Genomic DNA, 21,806 nt, shown 5'->3' with positions numbered 1-21,806 from the left:
CAAATGGATGTCACAGTCCAAAACTTATAGAGGGCACCAGGATGGCGAAGTGCTGCTCTAGACTCTGGACCATAACATCCTACAATTGTAGAGTTGGAAGGGACCCCATGGGCCATCTAGTCCAACCAGGATCTTGGTCACACTTGTGGGTGAGAGAACTTCTGAGAACTTGCTTCTGGCGAAAATGAAGAGGCAGCTACATTTTGCAGGGTTGTGTGTGACAGGGTTGGACCAAAGCGAGCCCAACTCTGCTCATCCTTCATCCATTGCTCTAAACGACTGTCATCAGTGGGGGCAGGGTGGGGGCAAAGGAAGAATCCTCAGATGGAGACCAACAGCAATGCTTAAAAACATACCCCAAAGAACCTAAGAATTGAGATAGACTACCTCCGGAGCTGGAGGTTCCATGATAACATCAGAAGAGCCCTGCTAGGTCAGGCCAGTGGCCCATCTAGCCCAGGTTCCTGTTTTCACAGTGGCCAATCAGATGCCTGCATGGGAAGCGAGACCCCTCTCCCCTCCTGAGGTAGCCAGGTATTCAGAAACATTGCTGCCTCCGACCATGGAGGTGAAACATAGCGACTGTGGCTCCTAGTAATCACTAATACTCTCTTCCCTGAATTTGTCCATCTCTCTTTTAAAGCCATCTAAATAGGTGGCCATACCTGCCTCCCACAGGAGGGAGTGTTGCAGTTTAAATGCATTACTTTATCCACTCTGAGTCCAACTTTCAGCTTCATTGGTTGCCCACGACTTCGACTGTGTTAAGAGAGTGTGGGATCGCCTGGGGAAGCCCCCCTCCCCATCTTTGGGGCACCCAACCAACTTGCTATCAGGGGGGGGGGGGGAAGCAGTCGTCCGGAGAAGGGGGCTACGACGAGCCTAGGAACGCGCTGCAGCAAGGTGCCGTTGGGGAGACAACATCTTCCCTTCCTGGGGATCCGACTGAGCACACCTGCCCGGACAGTTGCTAGCATCTTCTTCCCGGGGCGGGCACTGATGCTCCTCTTCTCCTGGCCCCTTTGGAGAAAGGGGAAGATCCAGGAGGGGGGGGGAGGAGTCTTACAAACTTCATACGGGAGGGAAGCCCCCCTCCCCTCCAAGCCCCCCCTCCCCCCAGCCCGGGACGCACCTGCCTTCTCCTCAGCAAAGGGCTCCGGGCATCCCGGCTCCGAAGTGCCGCCGCCGCTGCAGCGAGCTAGAAGCTCCGCTCTCCTCTCCCAGCTGAGGCGCGTGAGTGGTGCGCCTGGGCGGGGGCAGAGGCAAAACCTCGCCAGGCGGCCAGTCGCCTGCCAGGCCCAGCGCAGTCGGGGAGGAGCCCAGACACCGCCCCCAGTAGCCTCAGAGTAGGGATGGGAGCAAGAATTGCACTGGGGGAAAGGTGATATTTTGATTTACTTTCCTCGCTCTTTTCTACCCCCAATCTTTCTCCCCCCCCCCCACACAGCCTGATCATAACTCCAGAACTCGTGGGGATCCAGTGAAGCTGAATTTTGGGAGGTAATTATTTATTCCATTTCTATCCCATCTGCCTCTCCAAGGAACTCAGAGTGACAGGCTCGGTGGTTCTCCTCGTCTTAGTTGACTGGCCACAACAGCAACTCTGGGAGGCAGCGACTGTTTCCCAAGGAGCTTCAAGACAGGTAAAAGAAAGTCCTTCTTTGGGTAGTGCCTAGTTAAATTGCGGAACTCCCTCCTGCAGGAGTCAGGGACCCACCAGTTGAGAGTGGCTTTAAAAGAGGATTTGATGGATTCATGGAGGAGGAGAGGGCTGCCAATGGCTATGCTCTGCCTTAACAGGGGCAGCAATGCTTCTGAATACCAGTTGCTGGAAACCACAAGAGGGGCTAACAACCATCAATAGCCCTCCATGAATTTGTCTAATCTTTTCTTGCAGCCATCCAGGTTGGCCATCTCTGCTTCCTGGGGACTGAGTTCCATTGTTTAACTATGCACTGTGTATCATAGAGTAGTCGAGTTGGAAGGGACCCCAAGGTTCATCTAGTCCAGTCCCCTGCAATGCTAAATCTGTGGGCTTTTAACAAAGTATACAGGCTTTTTACAATGGGCTGAGTCAGGCAGCCGGAGCAGCAAAGAGAGAAGAAGAATAGAACAACAAGAACAAAAAACTCTCAAACCAGAAACAAACTCCAAAATCTGCACATTCTTCGCATTTTGCACCAGCCCCACGCAAAACACCCCCAGGCTATGCTCTCTTTATAGAGACAAGGGAGCCTTCCAGAGAGCTGGCTGACTACCATTCTCCAGCTATGGGGAGAGGTGGACTCCAGCCCCAAATCCTCCTCTTTTTCCTTCTGGTTTTGATGGAGCAGATCAAGACCTTTGCCTCCTGGGAATATATGGCTCGCAGCTGAATAGCCACAAAAGGTAATGTTGGCCAGAGCACCTTTGGACCCCTATGGGATCAGGGATGGGGGGAAGGAATCTCTCTCCCAAGTACCAAAGATCCCACAAGCCCCACACTCCATTGTTACTCAGAGCAGCACCTTCCTATGGCTGCCCCTGTTCTCAGGAATGGTGCCTCTCTCAAGATGCGGCAGGCATCCCCAAGCTGCACCCCCAAGCAATGTTCTGGAGACACTGGGAGACATTTGTGTTCTAAAAGGCGTTCCCAGCTGGGTGGGCAGCTCTCTGCCGCGAATGTCCACTTTGCATTCATGGAATCACACTGTAGTTTTGGAAGTGACCCATCCAATCCCCTGCAATTCAAGAATTGCAGCTAATCAGCCCCCCCTGCTGCAAGGGTGCTTTTTGCTCCTTACTGACATCCCAGGTCAGTGGCAGTTTCTCTATATGAATTCATTATGAATCTGCCTTAGTTCAGTTTAACCAACAGGTGCAAAACCAGGCATCCTTGCAAGGCTGCAGCATGATTTCTGCCAGCAGTAAGGCCTTGCTGGCATTTAACACCTGTGCTCAAAGATATGCACTTGTTGCCAATATACTACTGGGTCAAGTTCATGGGGTTACTGTCAGAATATAAAGTCCTTCACAACTTGGGACCAGTTTGCCTGCAAAAGCATATATATGCCTATATATAGGTCCACTGACATGGGTGGCGCTGTGGGTTAAACCACAGAGCCTAGGACTTGCCAATCAGAAGGTCGGCGGTTTTAATCCCCGCAACGGGGTGAGCTCCCATTGCTCGGTCCCTGCTCCTGCCAACCTGGCAGTTAGAAAGCATGTCAAAAGTGCAAGTAGATAAATAGGCACTGCTCCGGCGGGAAGGTGAACGGCGTTTCCGTGCGCTGCTCTGGTTTGCCAGAAGTGGCTTAGTCATGCTGGCCACATGACCCGGAAGCTGTACCCTGGCTCCCTTGGCCAATAAAGCGAGATGAGCGCTGCAACCCCAGAGTCGGTCACGACTGGACCTAATGGTCAGTGGTCCCTTTACTTTTACTTTAACTCCATTTATTTGTCCACTTCAGTCCATGGAACTGGCTTCAGGTAATCCCTGATCCTCATTTGTAAGAACTTGATTGTTTACTGTGGCAGCACTTCACTTTGGAACTCCCCCCTATTGATATCAAGCAGGTGCCTTCACTGTATTCTTCTCAATCCAAAAGACTCTTTGTGTGTTCCTATGGAACCCACCAGTCCAGAGGCTATCCATCTAGATACCTAGCTTCGTAGGGGCATTTGGCCACCATGAGAACAGGATGCTGGACAAGATGGGCCACTGGCCTGATCCGGCAGGCTCTTGTTTTGTTCTGTCCAAAAGCACCTTTAAGAAATCATTAGCAAGCCTCATTCTGCGATCAGGGATGAGGCTTCATCTCTGCAAGGAGAGGCAGCAAACAGCGAACATTTGCAACCAGGCAGCCATGAATGACAAGGGTGCCCTTTGCCATCCACATGGAAAAAGCCAGCCTGCCACTCGGTGTGTGCATCAGCCACCAGCCACCCTCAATCCAGATGTCAAAGTGAGCCCACAACTCTCGTGTCAACCCCCCCCCCCCAATTGCTGGAGATAGGCTAGTAAGGAGCCAGTGACTGCAGGGACCGGGAGGCATCTCACATCCTCTCCACATGGATCCATCAATGGAAAGGGCAGCCTTGCAAACTGAGCAAGGAAGTTGGTAGAGAAAAGTTCCTCTCCCTCTCTCTTAATACTAGACAACCAACAAAACTGAATATTGAGAGATTCATGATGGATAAAAGGAAAACCTCTTCTCAGAGTTAAACTCTGGAACTCACTTCCACAGGAGGTCACCTAGCCCAGCTCACTGCAAAGAAGTTTAAAAACACTTTCCTTAAAAACAGGGAACTTTAGATGGGATTCCTGCATTGCAGGGGGTTGGACGAGATGACTTTGGGCTCCCTTCCAACTCTACAATTGATTCAATGAAAGGCCTGCCAGGATGAAACAGTTGCCTGCTGGTGGAATGTCAGTTAAGGCGGAGTTAGTCTAGCTTCTCTAGGCAGGTAGTTCCAAAGTTGTCTGGAAGCAGTCAGCACTGAGAAGGCCCTGTCCCATGCCCCCCCATAGGCCCAGGAGTGAGTCAGGATGGAGGGAAGGGCCTCCCCCATAGATCTCAGAGCCTAGGCAGGTTCATACATCAGAATACAATCCGCGTTTTATTGAATTTTATCCACCTAACTCAAACAGCAAAACAGAACTTCATGGGACAAACACATAAAAGCTAAACCAAGGTTTGCATGGGATGTTAAATTCACAAGTAGAAACAATAAAGCTGGTTCTCTGGATATTTGTGATAATATGTAGAGTGGAAAGTGATTAATTGCAATTCCTGCCTTGTAGGGGGTTGGCTATATGACCCCTGGGATCCCTTCCAACACTACAATTCTATGATTCTAGGATTTCATAAAAGTACCATCATAAGAAATGAGAAGTGGAAGAACGCACGTTAACATATATTTGTAAATTCTGCCATCCTACTGATAAAGATTGCACTTTCTATTCTCATGTTTATAATTTATATTTCTGTATATACTAAGCAAAGATGAATGAAACTCGAATCCACCCAACCACCCCCCAGTTTCAATAAATAAATAATTTGCAGAAGCTTGATCTGATAAACAATGGCGGTTAGACAACTTCATTTTGCAAAATTAGAGATAAGATCAACATCTTCAATTATTATTTTTTTAGTCAGAATATTATGCCAGAGGAAACCTGACTGGTAGTCTGGGATGCAGCAAAAGCCCATATTCATGAATTGTTGATTAAATCCCCCCCCCCATATGAATGGAAACAGTTTACCCAAAAGGAAAGAGATTTAATTCAAAACAATCATAGAAAAAGAAACAGTCCCCACTCAGCCATGAAACTCACTGGGTCACCTTGGGCCAGTCACTGTCTCTTAGCTAAGCTAACTCTCAGGGTTGTGAGGATGAAACGGGTAAGAGGAGAATCAGGTACACCACTTAAACTCACTAGAAGAGAGAGGTGGTATATAAATATAATAAATAAATCACAAACGAAGACATGATCTGGAGGCAGTGGAACTATTAAATTCCATAATAATGATGTATCAATAACTTCAAACTGAAAAATTCAAAAAACACATTTGATCAAACAATTGTTTGAACATAGTAACACAGACCATCTAAATTGCATTCATTATCAACTAAAAGATAGACAAACAAAAACCTTAATTCCATCTACAGAACATAAAAATAAAAGGGCAACTCTCCAGCAGAAATAGCAAATTCTTTTCAACAATTCTATCAATATTTAGATACACCAGAAAACCCAACCAAGTCAAGAACAGATTGATAAAGCCTTTCTAAACATTCTGATGCCTAAAGTTTCAGCTTAAGTTCTCACGAGTCTTGGAATCAAAAGTCACTGAGGAAGAGGTATACAACATAATTTTTTCACTTCATATGGGCCAGATGGCTTGACCAGCAAATTTGATAAACCTTTCCCAAATAAAGTAACATCTTACTATACAACAATGCATCTCTCTTATTAAAAAAAACTCCAGGATTCATGATCAGAAATTATAATTCATTTTATTCCTAAACAAGATAAGGATCCTAAACTACCCCAAACATATTGATCAATTTCTTTACTAAACCACGATGCCAAAATGGTCCTCCATAATTGCTAAGTGTACATAAATATGTAAATCCAGATCAAACTACTTTTATAAAAAATAGGAAATTAAAATATAACAAAACAGAAGTATTGGTTGAATTAAGAAAGAAATGAAAGCAAAAATCACTTTTTTTGGTTTTGGTTGTATAAAAGGCTTTGATACGGTTGCATGGCCTATTCTAGCAAGAACAATAAGAACCCTTCAATAAATGATTTAGTGGCAGGTTCAAATAATGGATTGGCATCTTATATAAGGACCCATGAGTGAAGGTTTTCATTACTAATTGTTACTTGTTAAAGCCATTAAAATTACCAGTGCGGTACATGTCAAGGGTGCTCATTACCTTTGTTATTGTTTGCAAAAGGTTTCTAGAACCATTAGCAAGTTTGATAAGAACCAACCAAAGACTTCATGGAATTAACTTTGGCTTGCAAGAATTCAAAATCTCACTGTATGCCAATGATATAGCATTATCATTTCCCAAACTAGAAACATCAATACGAAATACATGGACTTTCCAAACACCTTTGGAGAAGCATCCAGTTACATGATCAATACTATTAAACCAGTTGGCTTCTGAATAAACTTGACAATTCAAGTGATAAATACCTTCTGCAAGGCCTTCAGATTTCAATAAAAAAGTCCAATAAACTACTAAGGGGTTTGGTTGCACCCAGATTCACAAATAACCCATTGATCACAACTACAATAATAAAAGCATGCAAACAGATGAAAATTGAAAAGGTGGCAGACACTACAACTCTCTTCGAGGGACAAAATATCAACTCTCTCTATGAATATTCTACCCAGGCTATTCCTATTATCTGCTCTACCATCGGAAACATATTTTCCAAGCATAAAGCCTCTCTTTCTCTCTTGCTATGCTTAACTCTTTTCTCCTTCATATCATTTCCTTTTCTTTTTTTTCTTCCCCTCACTACTTTTATCGACAACAAACTTGTTTGATGTATGACGATCTCGGCTACAAAGTGCAATAATTTTTTATGAATATTTAAAAAGAAGAAATGTGAGAGCAAGTGGTGTGCGGCGCGCATGGCTTGCAAGATATACAGAAAGGTAAGCCCATAATTGAAACCATCAGAGGCACAAGGAGTATCAAGAGCAAAAATCTCTATATTACATCGAGAAAAATTCTCAGCCAGATACCTGTTGCTTACCCCAGATTTCTTGAAAGGCTTGCGGAAGAGACAAATGTCTTTTTTTAAAAAAAATGTAGTCAATAAAATCCCACCAAAAAGAGACAAAAAGAGGTCACTGTTATATTCCCTTCTAAATAATGGGTAAATTTCCCATGTAATGGGTTAGTTTTCAATGTAATGCAGTTCAGTATTGGGGGCTTTAGCTGCTGTTCTGCACTCTTTGGACATCAGGGTCCCTGCATTGCAGGGGGTTGAACTAGCTGACTATTGAGGTTTCTTCCAACACCACAGCTTTATGATTCTATAAAGAGGCGTTAATTTCAGACAATGGCCATATTAGAAGCAGCTAACAACAGTCTGAAACGACAAGTGAAGCGTTCCAGACACCCCGAGAAATTAAATATTTGCAGTTTCAGAGGTCTTGGATTGATTCTCCCTCATTCCTATTTATCTCCTTAGAAGTGACGGTTCCTGAGAAATGGCTCAGCCAATGTCATTTTCACTGCCTTGCAGCGAAACCGCCCCCTCTGTTAGCCACGTTATCGCAGAGGGTGGTGCAAAGTTCCCTCTTTGCGGGGGTCCAAGGAAGGCTCACCCGCGCTGCCGATATAGAAAGAGATAGGCAGGTTTTGCACAGCGGGTGCCACAAGATGGCTGCTTCATTGCACGCGCCCCCTATTATTTCTCACAAGGGGCATCTCAGTCCCGGCAAGAGCATAATGCTAACAGCATGCTCCAAAAATGGCTTCGTATCTAAACAATCTTGAGGAACACACATCTGCAAGCTGTCAGTGTGACTTCTCTGCGCTTTCCGTTGACTATACATGGCCTTGCCAGGGAGGCGGGTGGCCTAGGAATCGCAGCAAAGGAATCCCTGACAGACAGACATCCAACCTTTGCTTAACCCCCCACCCCCCCAGTGAATGAGAGTTCACTACTTTCCAAGGCATAGAACCATAGAATTGTAGAGTTGGAATGGACCTCAAGGGCCATCTAGCCGAATCCCTTGCAATACAGGAATTCCAGCTAATGGATGGAAAGCCAGTTGGAATTCCTCACAAGATCAATGGCTGGATATACGGTAGTTGGAAGCCCCTGCCCAGGTGGTAGATTCCTGCACCTTTCCTGCACATCTGGGGAAATCTAGCATGCAGTGAGTGCCAGGCACAAGACAGGCGCTTGAATTTCACCTAGCATGGAGAAGGTTAAATAAATAATTTTTTTTATATTTATACCCCACCCTTCCCGGTTTCAAAACAGGCTCAGGGCAGCTAACAGCAAATATAAAACATTGATTAAAATGCGACTTAAAAACAGCACAAATCAATATAAATAAAATTCAAAAAATACAGGGTTCCTCAACAGAACCCGCCCCGTGGTGTGTGGTGTGTTTATTTATAAACCTGTTTAATTTCCTTCCTTTTCTTTCCAAGAATGCTCAAGGTGACCTTTGAGATAATAAGACCAAATTCAGCCAGGAGAATGAGAGGCGAATGCCAAATGTCAAAACCACAGCAGCAGAGAAATAGGAGGACGCCACATGCCTCCCCAAACCAGAACATTAGGAGAGCCTGCAGGATCGGCCCATCTAAGCCAGCACTTTGTTCTCACAGTGGCCAACCAGATGCCTGTGGGAAACCAGCAAGCAGGACCTGAGCATAACAGCACTCTCCTCCTCCTGTGCTTTTCAGCAACAGGTATTCAGAAGCATTGCTGCTGCCAGCTGTGGAGGCAGAGCAGAGCCATCATCACCAGTAGCCACAGGTAGCCTCCTCCTCCATGAATTTGCCCAAGTCAGTGACCCATCACTGCCTCCTGCGGGTGGTCGTTCTGTCGTTCAGTTATGCGCAGCATAAAGAACTTTCCTAAATATGACCTGAAAACACCTCCGGGCTAGATTTCTGCTATGCGCTCTGTGTGGGGCTTCCCTTGTACTTGGACCACGAGCTGCTGCCAATGCAGAATGCTGCAGCACGATTGCTGATGGGAGCGAGGCCTTGTCAGAATTATGATGCCTTTGCTGCTCGGAGATGTGCACTGTTTGCCAAGGTGTTACTATTAGTATATAAAGCACTTAACAACTTGCGACCATTTTACCTGCAAGGTCACCTTGCCCCACAGGTGGCCACTCAACCACTCCAAATAGCAGAATTGGCATGACTACATGTGCCACATGACACCCGCTCACATTGGCAAGGAATCTATATTTTAGTGTGGTAGTGTCTACACTTTGGAACTCCCTGCCTCTTGGTATCAATCAGGCACCTCCACTGTACTCTTCTCAGTGCCTGCTAAAAACATTATTGTTCAGACAAGCCTGTTCAGATGCTTAGAAAGTGTGTTTTAAAACTTGTTCAGCATTTTAACTTTCTGTATATTTTGAAGTATTGTTGCAATTTTTTCTTGATTTTAAAAAATCTCTTTTGTAGACCGCTTTGAGGTTTTTCCTACAATCAAACAGTGTATAAATTTTATGAAATAAGCAAGAATGAAACGAAAGGCATTTGCACAATGGGGTCCTTCACAGCAGATGCCAAGGAACCTAGGAAGAAGAGCAATTTGTGAATTTTTAGGTGAGGGGTACTGTTCATGCCCGCCGTATCTCCTTACCAGTTGGGACAGTTGAACCCGTACGTCACTGGTTTCCAACGGGGATTCGCTGGGTGGTGGAATCTTCCTGTCTGGGATGGACTGGCCTCCCCTATGTTTCTTGGATCTGACTGGCAGCGACATGAATTCTTTCCCAGGGATCTCCACGTCTCCGTTCTGGTCCTGAGGAGAAGTGACAAAGAGGTCATTGCTGTGGATGGAGACACCTTAAGGCAAGGCAGGGGGCATTTCCCTCTTGTTGGAGGCCACACTCCCTCAGGGGTGATCTTCTGGGAGCCAAATGACAGAGGCGACAGGGGCTGCCCCTTCTCCCTCACCCCCCCATGCCCCACCACTCTAGAGATGAATGCCATTCCAAAAAGGAAGGAGATGCATGCTGAATGTGGCCTGTCATTACTGGTTTATAATGGCTTCTCTGCTGTTTACAGGTATAAAATCCATCCGTAAGTAAAACATGTGGTAAAAGAATACCATCAAAGCACTGAAAACATTCAGAATTAAAATGTAGAATAAAACAAGCCACTTAAAAAGCATAAAAATTAAAACTTTGTTTTTTGTTTTTTTAAAAAAAGATTAAAACCCAACAATCAGGAAGTTCAAGTACAGGGGGATGCTGGCCTAAACAGGCATGTCTTCAAGATCCCTCTTCCTCCTCTCCTCCATCACCAACTGATGCCTCCCTTTACCTTTTCCGATGGGAATCTCAGGAGCTCAAGGCTGCTCATGCGGTTTCTCTGGATCTTCTTGGGCCTTGCCCCTGAAAAAGCAACAGGAGATGGGTGGGTGAGCTGGCCAACCATCGTCTAGATTCGACCTTCATGGCCAAAAACAAAAAACCACCCAGTAAAAAAAAAATTAACAGGAGAAGTCATTAATTGAGTTGCAGCAATATAAGGTCACCTGGACAGGTGTTGTGGATGATGCAGTTATCCAAATGTATAGAATCACAGAATTGAATAACAGAATTGTAGAGCTGGAAGTGACACCAAAGGTCATCTATTCCAACCCCCTGCAATTCAGGAATACATTTATTTATTTATTTCATAATGTTTTGTTTGTTGTGATTTTTTTTTGTCTGTTTAATTACAAACTCTATTAAAAAATTCAAAATAATTCCCAGGCGGGAAGTGCTGTCTTCCAGGACAAATGCATGTCCAGATGTTGAGTTTCCTGTATTGATCCCTGCATTGCAGGGGGCTGGACTAGATGACCCTTGGGATCCTTTCCAACTCTGCAGTTCTATGATTCTATGAATCTGAATCTTGAATGCAGTCATCCACATGGCATCAGAGCAGACTTGGGAAATATTTTACATGGCAGGATTTGCTTCAGTACAGAGCAGTGGTTCTCAAAGGGTGTGACTCGCCACACTGGTGTGGCAGGAGAGGATGGCAAGTGTGGAGGGGAAAATTCAAGGGCAATCAAAGAAACATTTAAACAGTATAGTATAATATCAAAATACATTTTTTTTATTTGCAGAACATGGATAGATGTCTTTTCAAAATGAGAGCAAGAGTATCAAGAGATACCAAGGACAAATCCTAGTTGTGATCCAGAATCACCTCTCTTCTACTGTTCTCCACAATATATTGTTGTGAACAGGGATTTTCAACTCTGACAAATATGAAAGATCAGAACAGAGAAAGGCTTATTTGTGCTGATGAGGCGATGAGAGTCTGTCTGTCTCAAATCAGACCTAATATAAATGAGATTACCTGGCAATAGCAAGCTCACACCTCTCATGGAGTTTGTAAGTATACTTAAGGTACATATGGAAGAGGCTCACCTATAATTGCATTTTGGGAATGAGTTATATTCTTATGTAGCCACATCGTTTTATACTTTCTGCATGTCCCATGATCATATTATAAAGTAATATATGTTATAAATGTTCTATGTTATAAATCAAGCACTGCTAGTTGTTCTTTTTTTTGTTTTCCAACATGTTTCTGTTTGTTTTCCAATGTATTAATTATCAATAAAAAAATCAGTGTGAGCAAATTTTTATTCTGAAAGAGTGGCACAAGAAAAAAGTTTGAGAACTACTGATCTAGAGTATCATAAATTTTTATAAATCACTTGATTGTAAAAAAACCACACACCCTCAAAGCAATTTACAAACAGAATCAAACAATGCATTAAAAACACACCAATCAGTTAAAAACTACCATTAAAAAAAGCCTTCGTGGGGCACTTTTTGCGCTATGACTCCCATAATCCCTGGCGATTGACTGTGGTGGGAGTTGCAGTCCCTTCATTTGACGTTTCTAAGCAGAGGTTGGCTGACTACCTGTTAGGGATTATTGAGCCTCGCAGAGACCAGATCCCTCATGCCTTTTCCCGAATACTTTGAGAGCATCTTGCATCAGTGACAAAGACACTTCTCAAAATAAGCGGGAGTTATAGCACCCCAGCCGCCCCAGAAATCCCAGCCGCCTCTGAGCTAAGCTGTAATTAAGTCCGACGGCATCTTGAATCAGCCAAAGAACTGTAATTAAAGCAACAAAACCGAGTCCTTCATGGAGAAAAACAAGTGGGCCTGTCAAAGGAAGCCCACAGCTTACATCTTTCGCTGACAAAAGAGCCGAGAGGATAAGGCCAGCCCTTGCATCTCCCTGCTTCTGTTGGAGGCCAGAGCCCTGGCAAGGTCACAGCCAAGGAGCCAAGTTTGGAGTTTGTACTGAAAAGCGAATCTCCCAAATTTGCACTCTTCAGTGCAAGAGGTGAATGGAAACACAGCCCTCCTTCCAAATCTCCACTTGCCCCCAAATTTATTAATTTCTAATTATTGCATTTATGTCCCACCTTTCCCCCTCTAATGAGCTCAAAGGGGTTCCTCCCTCCTCATTCAATCCCCACAACAACCCTGTGAGGTAGGGTAGGCTGACAGAGGTAGTGACTGGCCTCTCAAGGTCACATGTAGGGAGCTTCATGACTGAGCAGGGAGTTGAACCCTGGACACTCCCGGGTCCTAGTCTGATACTCTAACCACCACACGACACTGCCTCATAACCCACCACAACCCCTATTAGTCACAACTGGCTGTGCACTGAGATGGCCGCCTGGGTATGGGTTTTCCTTCTCCTAGCTGGACTACCTTCCCAGGTTGAAGAGCCCCAACCGCCTCTCATTGAGGTGTAGGCAACCTTTTCGTGCATTCCCTCCCAACTGGGCAACTCCCTACAGACACTGTACAAAATTGGCAGTGAATGAGGCAAGGTCCAATATTTGGCAATGCCACCCCACTTACTCTCTTGCCCTTGACCAATAAGACAGCTGAAGAAGGGATATAATGCTTGAGAACTGATCATTCACAAGGAGCTTTGGGACTTAATCTTAGGGCTGCATGAAATTAGACAGAGGGCTGCAGGGGTTGGGCTAGATGACCCCCAGGGTACCCTCCAATTCTACAATTCTATAACCAGGAGTGCAAGCATATGCAGCATATTTGTACTCTGCCTTTTTCCTTGATAGGGACTGAAGCAGCTTATAGATAAAAACAGCTAAAAACATAGGGTGAAAGCAACCGGTAATAAACAATTAAACACTGACTGAATTAAAACCACACACACACACACACACACACAGAGAGAGAGAGAGAGAGGGGGGGGAGGGAGGGAGGGAGGGAGAACTATTAAAACCACACAAATAATTACAATAAAAACAGCATGATATCAGCCCTTTCATTAAAAGCAGTCAGTTCCCCAAAGTCTGTTGGAAAAAGAAAGTTTTCACTTGCCAGTGGAAGGATAAGGACAACAGTGCAGGAATCATAACTAAAGCTGGGATAATTCAGAGAGCCTGGCTGTCAGGGGACAAACAGGGACTTGTTTAGCTCCCGCATGTTCTCAGAGCAGCCCCAAGTAGAACAGAGTTCCCTGCTTGAAGGTGCAAAAAGTGGCATTTGCTGACCTGCGTCTCCTTGGAGGTGTGCAAACAAGGTGGAGAAAGGCACCACTTTAGTGCTGTGGTTGGGGCGTGTCTGTTGACTTTGAATGCATCAGAATACCAGCCAGCTCCCATGGCCATGCCGAGCACATGGAGACAGCCCTTTGATGTGTCACGCTGGGGATGGCAGCCCGGCGTTCAGAGAATGCTTGCAGTAAACGGGATACAGAATGGAATCCCCCGTGGTTTTGTCTGGTCCAGAGTGGTAAGTGCAAAACAGCAGAAGCAGATCCATGTTCACAGCAGGTGGAGGATGCCATGGAGAGGAGGAGGCTGACTAGAAGGTGCTTTGTGCCCAAGAAGGACATAAGAACGTAAGAAGAGCCCTGCAACAGCAGCTAGATCATGGGAAAGGGGGCCCATCTAGTCCATCATCTTGTTCTCACAGTGGCAAATCAGATGCCCAACTGGGAAGCCAGAATGCAGGATCTGAGCACAAGAGCACTCCCCGCCCCTGCCCCTGTGTGTTCAGAAACTGATGTTCAGAAACATCACTGCGCACAGCTGTGGAGGCACAGCATAGATATTGTAGCTACTGTTGTTGTTGTTGTTTAGTCGTTTAGTTGTGTCCGGCTCTTCGTGACCCCATGGACCAGAGCACGCCAGGCACTCCTGTCTTCCATTGCCTCCCGTAGTTTGGTCAAACTCATGCTGGTAGCTTCGAGAACACTATCCAACCATCTCGTCCTCTGTCGTCCCCTTCTCCTTGTGCCTTCCATCTTTCCCAACATCAGGGTCTTTTCCAGGGAGTCTTCTCTTCTCATGAGGTGGCCAAAGTATTGGAGCCTCAGCTCCACAATCTATCCTTCCAGTGAGAACTCAGGGCTGATTTCCTTAAGAATGGATAGGTTTGATCTTCTTGCAGCCCACGGGACTCTCAAGAGTCTTCTCCAGCACCATAATTCAAAAGCATCAATTCTTCGGTGATCAGCCTTCTTTATGGTCCAGCTTTCACTTCCATACATCACTACTGGGAAAACCATAGCTTTTACTATACGGACCTTTGTTGGTAAGGTGATGTCTGCTTTTTAAGATGCTGTCTAGGTTTGTCATTGCTTTCGCCCAAGAAGCAGGCGTCTTTTAATTTTGTGGCTGCTGTCACCATCTGTGGTGATCATGGAGTCCAAGAAAAAAAAATCTCTCACTGCCTCCCTTTCTTCCCCTTCTCTTTGCCAGGAGGTGATGGGACCTAGTCCTCCATAACTCCTCCATGAAAGCCCTCTCCTCTCGTCTTTTAAAGCCATCCAAGTTGGACATCATCCTCTCTTGCGGGAATAAGTTCCATAGTTTAACTCTGTATTGTGCGAAGGAATTTCTTTTGTTTGACCTGAATCTTCCAACATTCAGCTTTGCTGGATACCTGTGAGTTCTGGTTTTATAATGGAATTGTAGAGTTGGAAGGGTCCTTGAGCGTCATCTACTCCAACGCTCTGCAATATTCACTTAAATCATTTATGACAGATGGCCATCCAACCTCTGCTTAAAAACCTCCAAAGAAGAGGAGTTCACAACCTACTTCAGGAGCCTGTTCTACTGTATAATAATAATGCTTATTAAATCATAAATGCCATCCTGTATTAAAAGCTCAAATTTGTCTTGCTTGTTTCTCGTATTCTGAGCAATAGCATAGAAACTGAAACCATGAGTCACTCCCTCCAGCTGCTTTCTTCTTGTCGTTTCCTGCCTGTTAGCAGGTTTCTGGAGAACCACCTCAGTTTCTTGTGCATAGATGAAGCTACTATCCCCGGTACCAGGTGTTCCCCAGTGGTTTGTAATATTGTCTCCCACTCCCTCAAGTTTTAGTTTAAAGCTCTCCTGATCAGGTTGACAAGACTCTTAGCAAACACATTCTTGCTAACCCATCTCTTGTCAGAAGGCCTTCCTCAAGGAAGCAGAGACCATGGTCCAAGAAGCCAAACCCTTCCTGATAACACCACCTGTACAGACAGTGGTTTACTTCCAGTATTTTCCTCTTTTCCTGGGCCACAATCTTCAACAGGAAAAAGTGATGAAAAGGCCGCCTGTACCCCAAGGCTCTTCAGCTTCCTGCCCAGTGTCTCATAGTCCCTTGTTACATGGCTGTGTCTGCCAGTATTGTTTGGATCCACATGAAACAGAAGGAAGGGGCTATGGTCTGTGGTCTTTAGAGAGCCAGTGTGGTGTAGTGGTCAAGAGCGATAGACTCGTAATCTGGGGAACTGGGTTCGCGTCTCTGCTCCTCCACATGCAGCTGCTGGGTGACCTTGGGCCAGTCACACTTCTTTGAAGTCTCTCAGCCCTACTCACCTCACAGAGTGTTTGTTGTGGGGGAGGAAGGGAAAGGAGAATGTTAGCCACTTTGAGACTCCTTCGGGTAGTGATAAAGTGGGATACCTAATCCAAACTCCTCCTCCTCCTCCTCCTCCTCTTCTTCTTCTTCTTCATGAGAGAGTGAGGAAAACGTCTCTTATCCAAGATTAGGGATTTACCCCAGTTCTTGGGAGAATGACACCAGCAGCAACTGGCCACACATTTCCAAAGATAACTTTTCACCAAAGCCATGAAGGTCATAAATCAAAACAAGGGAGGCTTCAATTTTGAAGCCATCACACCCTGCAATCCCAAGCAAGATTTCACAGTATCGGAGCATGAAAGACAATAAAATTCCTAGCAGGGACATCTTCACATGGCATTCTTCAAGGTGGTACCTCCCCTCCAGATGTTGCCGACTACAACTCCCACCATCATTGCTAACCATTGGCCATGCTGGCTGCTAGGAGCTAGAACCCAACATCGTTTAGAAGCCTGCCTCCATTCCTCTCCTTTCTGTTTCAAAAAGCCACCAGCTAATTTCACCTATGCACAATGCCCCTTAGGTTTCTCCTCTCTGGGCCACCAAAATGCATTTGTAAGCCTCTTGTTATATAGTGAAGTAGCACCTGCACTTTGGAAGTCTCTGCCTATGGATATCAAGCAGGTGCCTTTGCTGAACTCCTTCTGCCAAAAACATTCCTGTTTAGAATGTGAATTTTAGCCTGTTTTAATATCTTAACTTTTTGTCTGTTTTAAAGTATTGTTGTAAACCTTTATTTTCTCTCTTTTTTTGTAAACCACTTTGAAAAAAAATAAACAAAATCAATAACTTTGCATTTTCTTTTCTGTTTTCCTTTTCAGGAACATTTTGTCCTCCTGATGAGGTCTGAACATGGGAGCCCATTCAAGGGCCTGATGAATGAGGTCACTGCTGCCACTGAGAGTTCCAGATCAAGAGCTCTGCTGGATTGATGCAGTTCCAAATCCACTTCCCACGCCAGAAATCATGCACTCAAGTTCACGCAAGCTCAGTCCTTAGCGCTGCTCCTATCAAAAGGAGAGGGAGGCCAAATTGGACTCTGCGGTGTTGGGAAGTGCTGTCAGCGGTTGTCATCTGGGATGAAAAAGAAACTAAAAAGCTCTAAAGGGCAGAGCTTGAATGACCTTATAAATACATGGCATGATTTTATTTCATAAACAAATACTGAGGCACCTGAAATCTTCTAAAATTCCCTCAAAGATGGTCTTGTCCTCCTTTGCAAATGTCAAGTATGTTTTCTCTAATACTGCTTAATTGTCTGACGGGTCGCAATGATCTTGGTACATATTATCATTTGTGGTGGGAATGTCAGTTGGTGAAAGATGTTTGGAATTTAATTTTGACAGAAATGATAAACATTACTAAAGAAACTGCCCAAAATTAATGTGACTGAATATTTTTGATGACACCAATGTAGACATATATTGTCAAAAGAATTTGTCTTGATGCATGATCTTGACAGCTTGAATAGTAATGGCAACAAGTGGAAAACAGCCCAAAATCTTACAGTGAGCACCCAATACCCCACACTCCGGAATACAGCTATAATGGAGAAAATTATGCATATTCCTGTATCAATGAGGACTAGAGCCTGCAGAAACTTTTAATACGATTTGGCATTCCTTTATTCTATACATTTTCAAGTCAACCCTCATCGCAAGCCTGGCAAATCTGGAATTAGAATGATAATCAGATAATGGTCTTTACTTGCACTTCATTATTTTCACCCATGTGCAACTGGTCTGTAGCGTTGGAAGGGATTCCAGGGGTCATCTAGCTGAACCCCCACAATGCAAATGTCTGGTTTCTTTCAGACCATATAGAACCCTTGTTCTCACAATGATGGAACTCACAGGTGGAGAATATAGTGGTACCTCGGGTTAAGTACTTAATTTGTTCCGGAAGTCTGTTCTTAACCTGAAACTGTTCTTAACCTGAAGCACCACTTTAGCTAATGGGGCCACCTGGTGCTGCTGCACCACCAGAGCATGATTTCTGTTCTCATCCTGAAGCAAAGTTCTTAACCCGAGGTACTATTTCTGGGTTAGCGGAGTCTGTAACCTGAAGCGTATGTAACCTGAAGCGTATGTAACCCGAGGTACCACTACACACACACACACACACACACTATTTGTATGGGGCATATTTGTATGAGTTAAAACTTTGTTTTCCCTCAGGAGAAGTTCTCCACATGAGTAATTCAACATGCACAAGGAGGTCCCTGAACTAGGGAGCTTTTCCATGCAAAGCCAGTACTGTGCCTCTGAGCTACAGCCCTTCTCCTTAAAAATAAAGTTTATAATCCTTATAGTTTGGAGGAAAACAGGGAGCTGCCTTCTACCATGCGGGCATGGTGTAGTGGTTACGTGGCCACACCAGGACCTGGGAGAGATCAGGATTCGAATTCCCCCTCTTGGCTAGGAAACTCGCCTTTAAGGCAAGTCACTGCCTCTCAGCCTCACCAACCTTGCAGAATCGTTGTGGGGCTTTAATGAGGAGTAGGACCTGGGAGATCAGGGTTCAAAGCCCTACTCAACCATGAAGCTCACTGGGTGTGACCTTGGAGGCCAGTCACTGCCTCTCAGCCTAACCTACCTCACAAGGTTGTTGTGGGGATTGGATCAGGAGGGGGAGAACCACAAATGCTACCTTGAGCATCTTGGAGGAAAATAGGAGGGATATAAATGGAATAGATAAATAAATATATAATACTGAATCAGGCCATTGGTCCCTCCAGCTCAGTACACTGACCAGCAGGGTTTCAGGCTCAGCAGACAATTCCGACCCCTTTACCTGAAGATGCCAGGAATTGCACCAGGGACCCTCTGCAGTCAAAAGCTCTGCCCCTTCCCTTATAAATAAAGTGTGTTTCTTGTCTTCATGATTCTGAATCAGGCAGGGAGATAGGAAGCTGCCTTTTGAAGAGACTCACCCTGCTCTTCGTAACCGGTTCCTGCCACGGAGGTCTCCAGATCCTCTCCGTTCTGCTTCAAGCCCAGGACTGCCCTCAGCTTTGCCACGTTCAAGCATGCCGTGGCCTCCCCACCCTGATCTCCGACCTGCAAAATATTATTAGCCTTCATTAATTCATGGAACAAGCACACATCTTTGGAACTTCTACCTCGTGATTTCAAGCGGGCATGTTTGCTGTGTTCTTTTCGGAAACTGCTGTAACATTCTTGTTTCAACAAGACTGCCCAGACGCGACTTTTTATTTGCTACTGTCTGGTTGTTGTTGTTGTTGTTTGGTATTTATGTATGTGTATCTGTATATATGTTCCATACTGTAATGATATCTAGACACAGAATGATGAAAATGTCTTCAGCAGTCCAGATATTGGTCATTTCTGAGCCAGTAACAGTCAAGCGAATGCAATACAGCAAAGGTGGATGAATACAATACATAAGTTAAGATAGAATCATAGACTTGTAGAGGTGGCAGTGACCCCAAGAGTCATCTAGTCCACACCCCTACAATGCAGGAATCACAACAGAACAAATAACCAGTCTACTGTTGTTTTAACTTTTTGCATGCTGCAAATTGCTGTACATTTTTCTTAGTGTTAATTTTCTTGCTCTATCTTTTCTGGAAACCAGAGGGTGGTGCTCCGTCCCCTCTTTTTTCTTGCAATCAAGTGGTGTATAAATTTTAGGAAATAAATAATTAATAAATTAAGTGGCAGAAATGCCATTTGCTGAGAATTGCAAGTAGGGAGAATTCTGTTGAGCTCAAGTCCTCCCACTGAGGCACTGGCTTGGCTGTGAAAAGAGGAAGCTGGACTCCCCCTTTGCCTAATCCAGCTCCAGGGCTCTTCTTATGCCCTCATGGAACTTCCAGGTCCAGAGGCTGTCTATCTAAAGCTCTGAAATGTACAAGACTCTGGATTGTCTTCCGCAATGTGGCAGCCAAACCTATTTGGTCCTCTTTTGAAACAGAGCCAGGAAGCAAATGTGTTAGCATACCCGACCTCAAGCCAGTTCTGCCATTATATGATCTAGGGAACTCTCCTCTTCCTCCTCCTCCTCACATCCAAGCCCTTACCCAGCTACCCACCTCCATGACACCTCCCATTGTTCTCTCCCCATCTGTTGCTGAGTAATCTGTGCTACTCAGAGGACAGCAAAGTGTATTTATCTGGAACAGCTGAAGGGTTAATAATAGGGGATGTAACACTGATGAGAAGGGCTTCGCTCTGCCCTGTCTTCCGTTCCCATTTCATAGAATTGTAGAGCTGACAGGGACACCCACGTGTCATCTAGCCCAACCCTCTGCAGAGCAGGAACCACATAAAATCAGGACACTTGAGGATGCCCTCAACTGTCATGATAAGATCCTGAATCCAGCCATTGGTCTATCTAGCACAGTGACTGGCTCCTCCCTGACTAGCAGCTGTAGCTCCTTAAGAGCTTCAGGCAGATTTATCACCATTCCTAAAACTGAGGAATATTCTAGTCCTAATAGTTCTGAATAAAGGGCTGAATTGTAATGGTACAGAGCAAGATACCAGGTCAGGACATTGGTCCACTGAGTTCAGTATTGTCCACATTGACTGTCAGCTGTGGCTCCTTGAAGCTTCAGGCAGGAGACATTTCCCAGTCTAGCCTGGAAAAGCCAGAAGGGATTGGATCCAAGACCTTCTGCATGCAAAGCAGGTGCTCTGCTACTGAGCTAGGGCCCTTCCCCTAAAAATAAAGGAAAGTCCTAGTCCTCATGGTTCTGAATAAATAGGAACCTGGGGCTTTCTGCATGCAAAGCAAGCGCTCTATACCACTGAGCTACAATGCCACCCTCTTTGGTTTCAAAATGGAGTTTGAATTGAGTTTTTTCCTATACCAATAGTTTAAGAGCTTTTACTGTTTCGTAACCAAGCAACTGGGGACGTAACATTTTAAACATTATACAGCTTATGTTTCCACACTTTTCTTTGCTGCTGGTTCTGTGATTTTAAATCTCTGCTGGGGTTCTCAAACCAAAGAGTACTTGCCCCAAACTTGGGTCTTGGCATCCCAGATTTCCAACATTATATGTCCACAGGGCCTCATCCTGAAAGGCCAGTTTCTAGCCACACCTGTTCCTTGGAGCTGTTTTTCTTTACTCTCTTGCACTCCAAAAAAACCCCACATTTGTTTCCAACTCAGACCCCAAATCTCTGCCTGAACCCCTCTGAGCTGTAGCAGTCAACCCTGTGGTCAAATAATCATAGAATTGTAGAGTTGGGAGGGAACCCCACCAGATGCCCAGCTGGAAAGCCCACATGCAGGATCTGAGCACAAGAGCACTCCCTGCCCCCTGCCCCTGTGTGGTTTCCAGCAATGTTCCAGAAACATTGCTGTGCATAGCTGGGGAGGCAGAGCATAGACACTGTAGCTACTAGCCCTCCATAACTCTCTGCTCCATGAATTTGTCCAATCCTCTTTCAAAGCCACCCAAGTTGGCTATCATCCCCTCTTGCGGGAGTGAGTGCCATAGTTTAATTCTGCACTGGGGCACCCCACCTGTGTCGCTGTTCCAGGACAGTCCACTCTGCTCTATTCCTCATCTTGTCTAGTAGCTCCAAGTGCTGTTTGGTGGGCCTCTGTTTGCTTTACCTTCTCTTCCAGCAAGGCAACCAGCTTGCACTTGCTGCAGGTGTAGCTTTGAACATTCTTAGGCAGGGAGACAAACATGGC

At 45.2% G+C, this 21,806-nt stretch overlaps 1 protein-coding gene across 2 annotated transcripts in view; it reads right to left on the bottom strand.

Moving 5' to 3' along the window:
- The window catches only part of GPSM1 (G protein signaling modulator 1), a 53,918-nt gene that overhangs the window by 14,807 nt on the left and 17,305 nt on the right, over positions 1 to 21,806 (bottom strand). The window contains exons 9-11 of one of the 2 annotated variants that reach the window (XM_083485140.1): positions 19,069 to 19,195; positions 10,543 to 10,613; positions 9,857 to 10,018 (exon numbers count right to left, since the gene is read on the bottom strand). In XM_083485140.1, coding sequence (XP_083341266.1) covers positions 9,857 to 10,018; positions 10,543 to 10,613; positions 19,069 to 19,195 — 360 coding nt within the window. Of the gene's footprint in view, positions 1 to 1,132; positions 1,246 to 9,856; positions 10,019 to 10,542; positions 10,614 to 19,068; positions 19,196 to 21,806 lie in introns of those variants that run through there. The other variant, XM_083485141.1, reaches the window with a different exon arrangement.

Source organism: Podarcis liolepis (assembly GCF_965112155.1).
Source record: "Podarcis liolepis genome assembly, chromosome: Z".
Lineage (NCBI taxonomy): Eukaryota > Metazoa > Chordata > Lepidosauria > Squamata > Lacertidae > Podarcis > Podarcis liolepis.
Note: the sequence above shows the minus strand (reverse complement) of the source record. Positions and strands in the feature narration are given on the sequence as shown.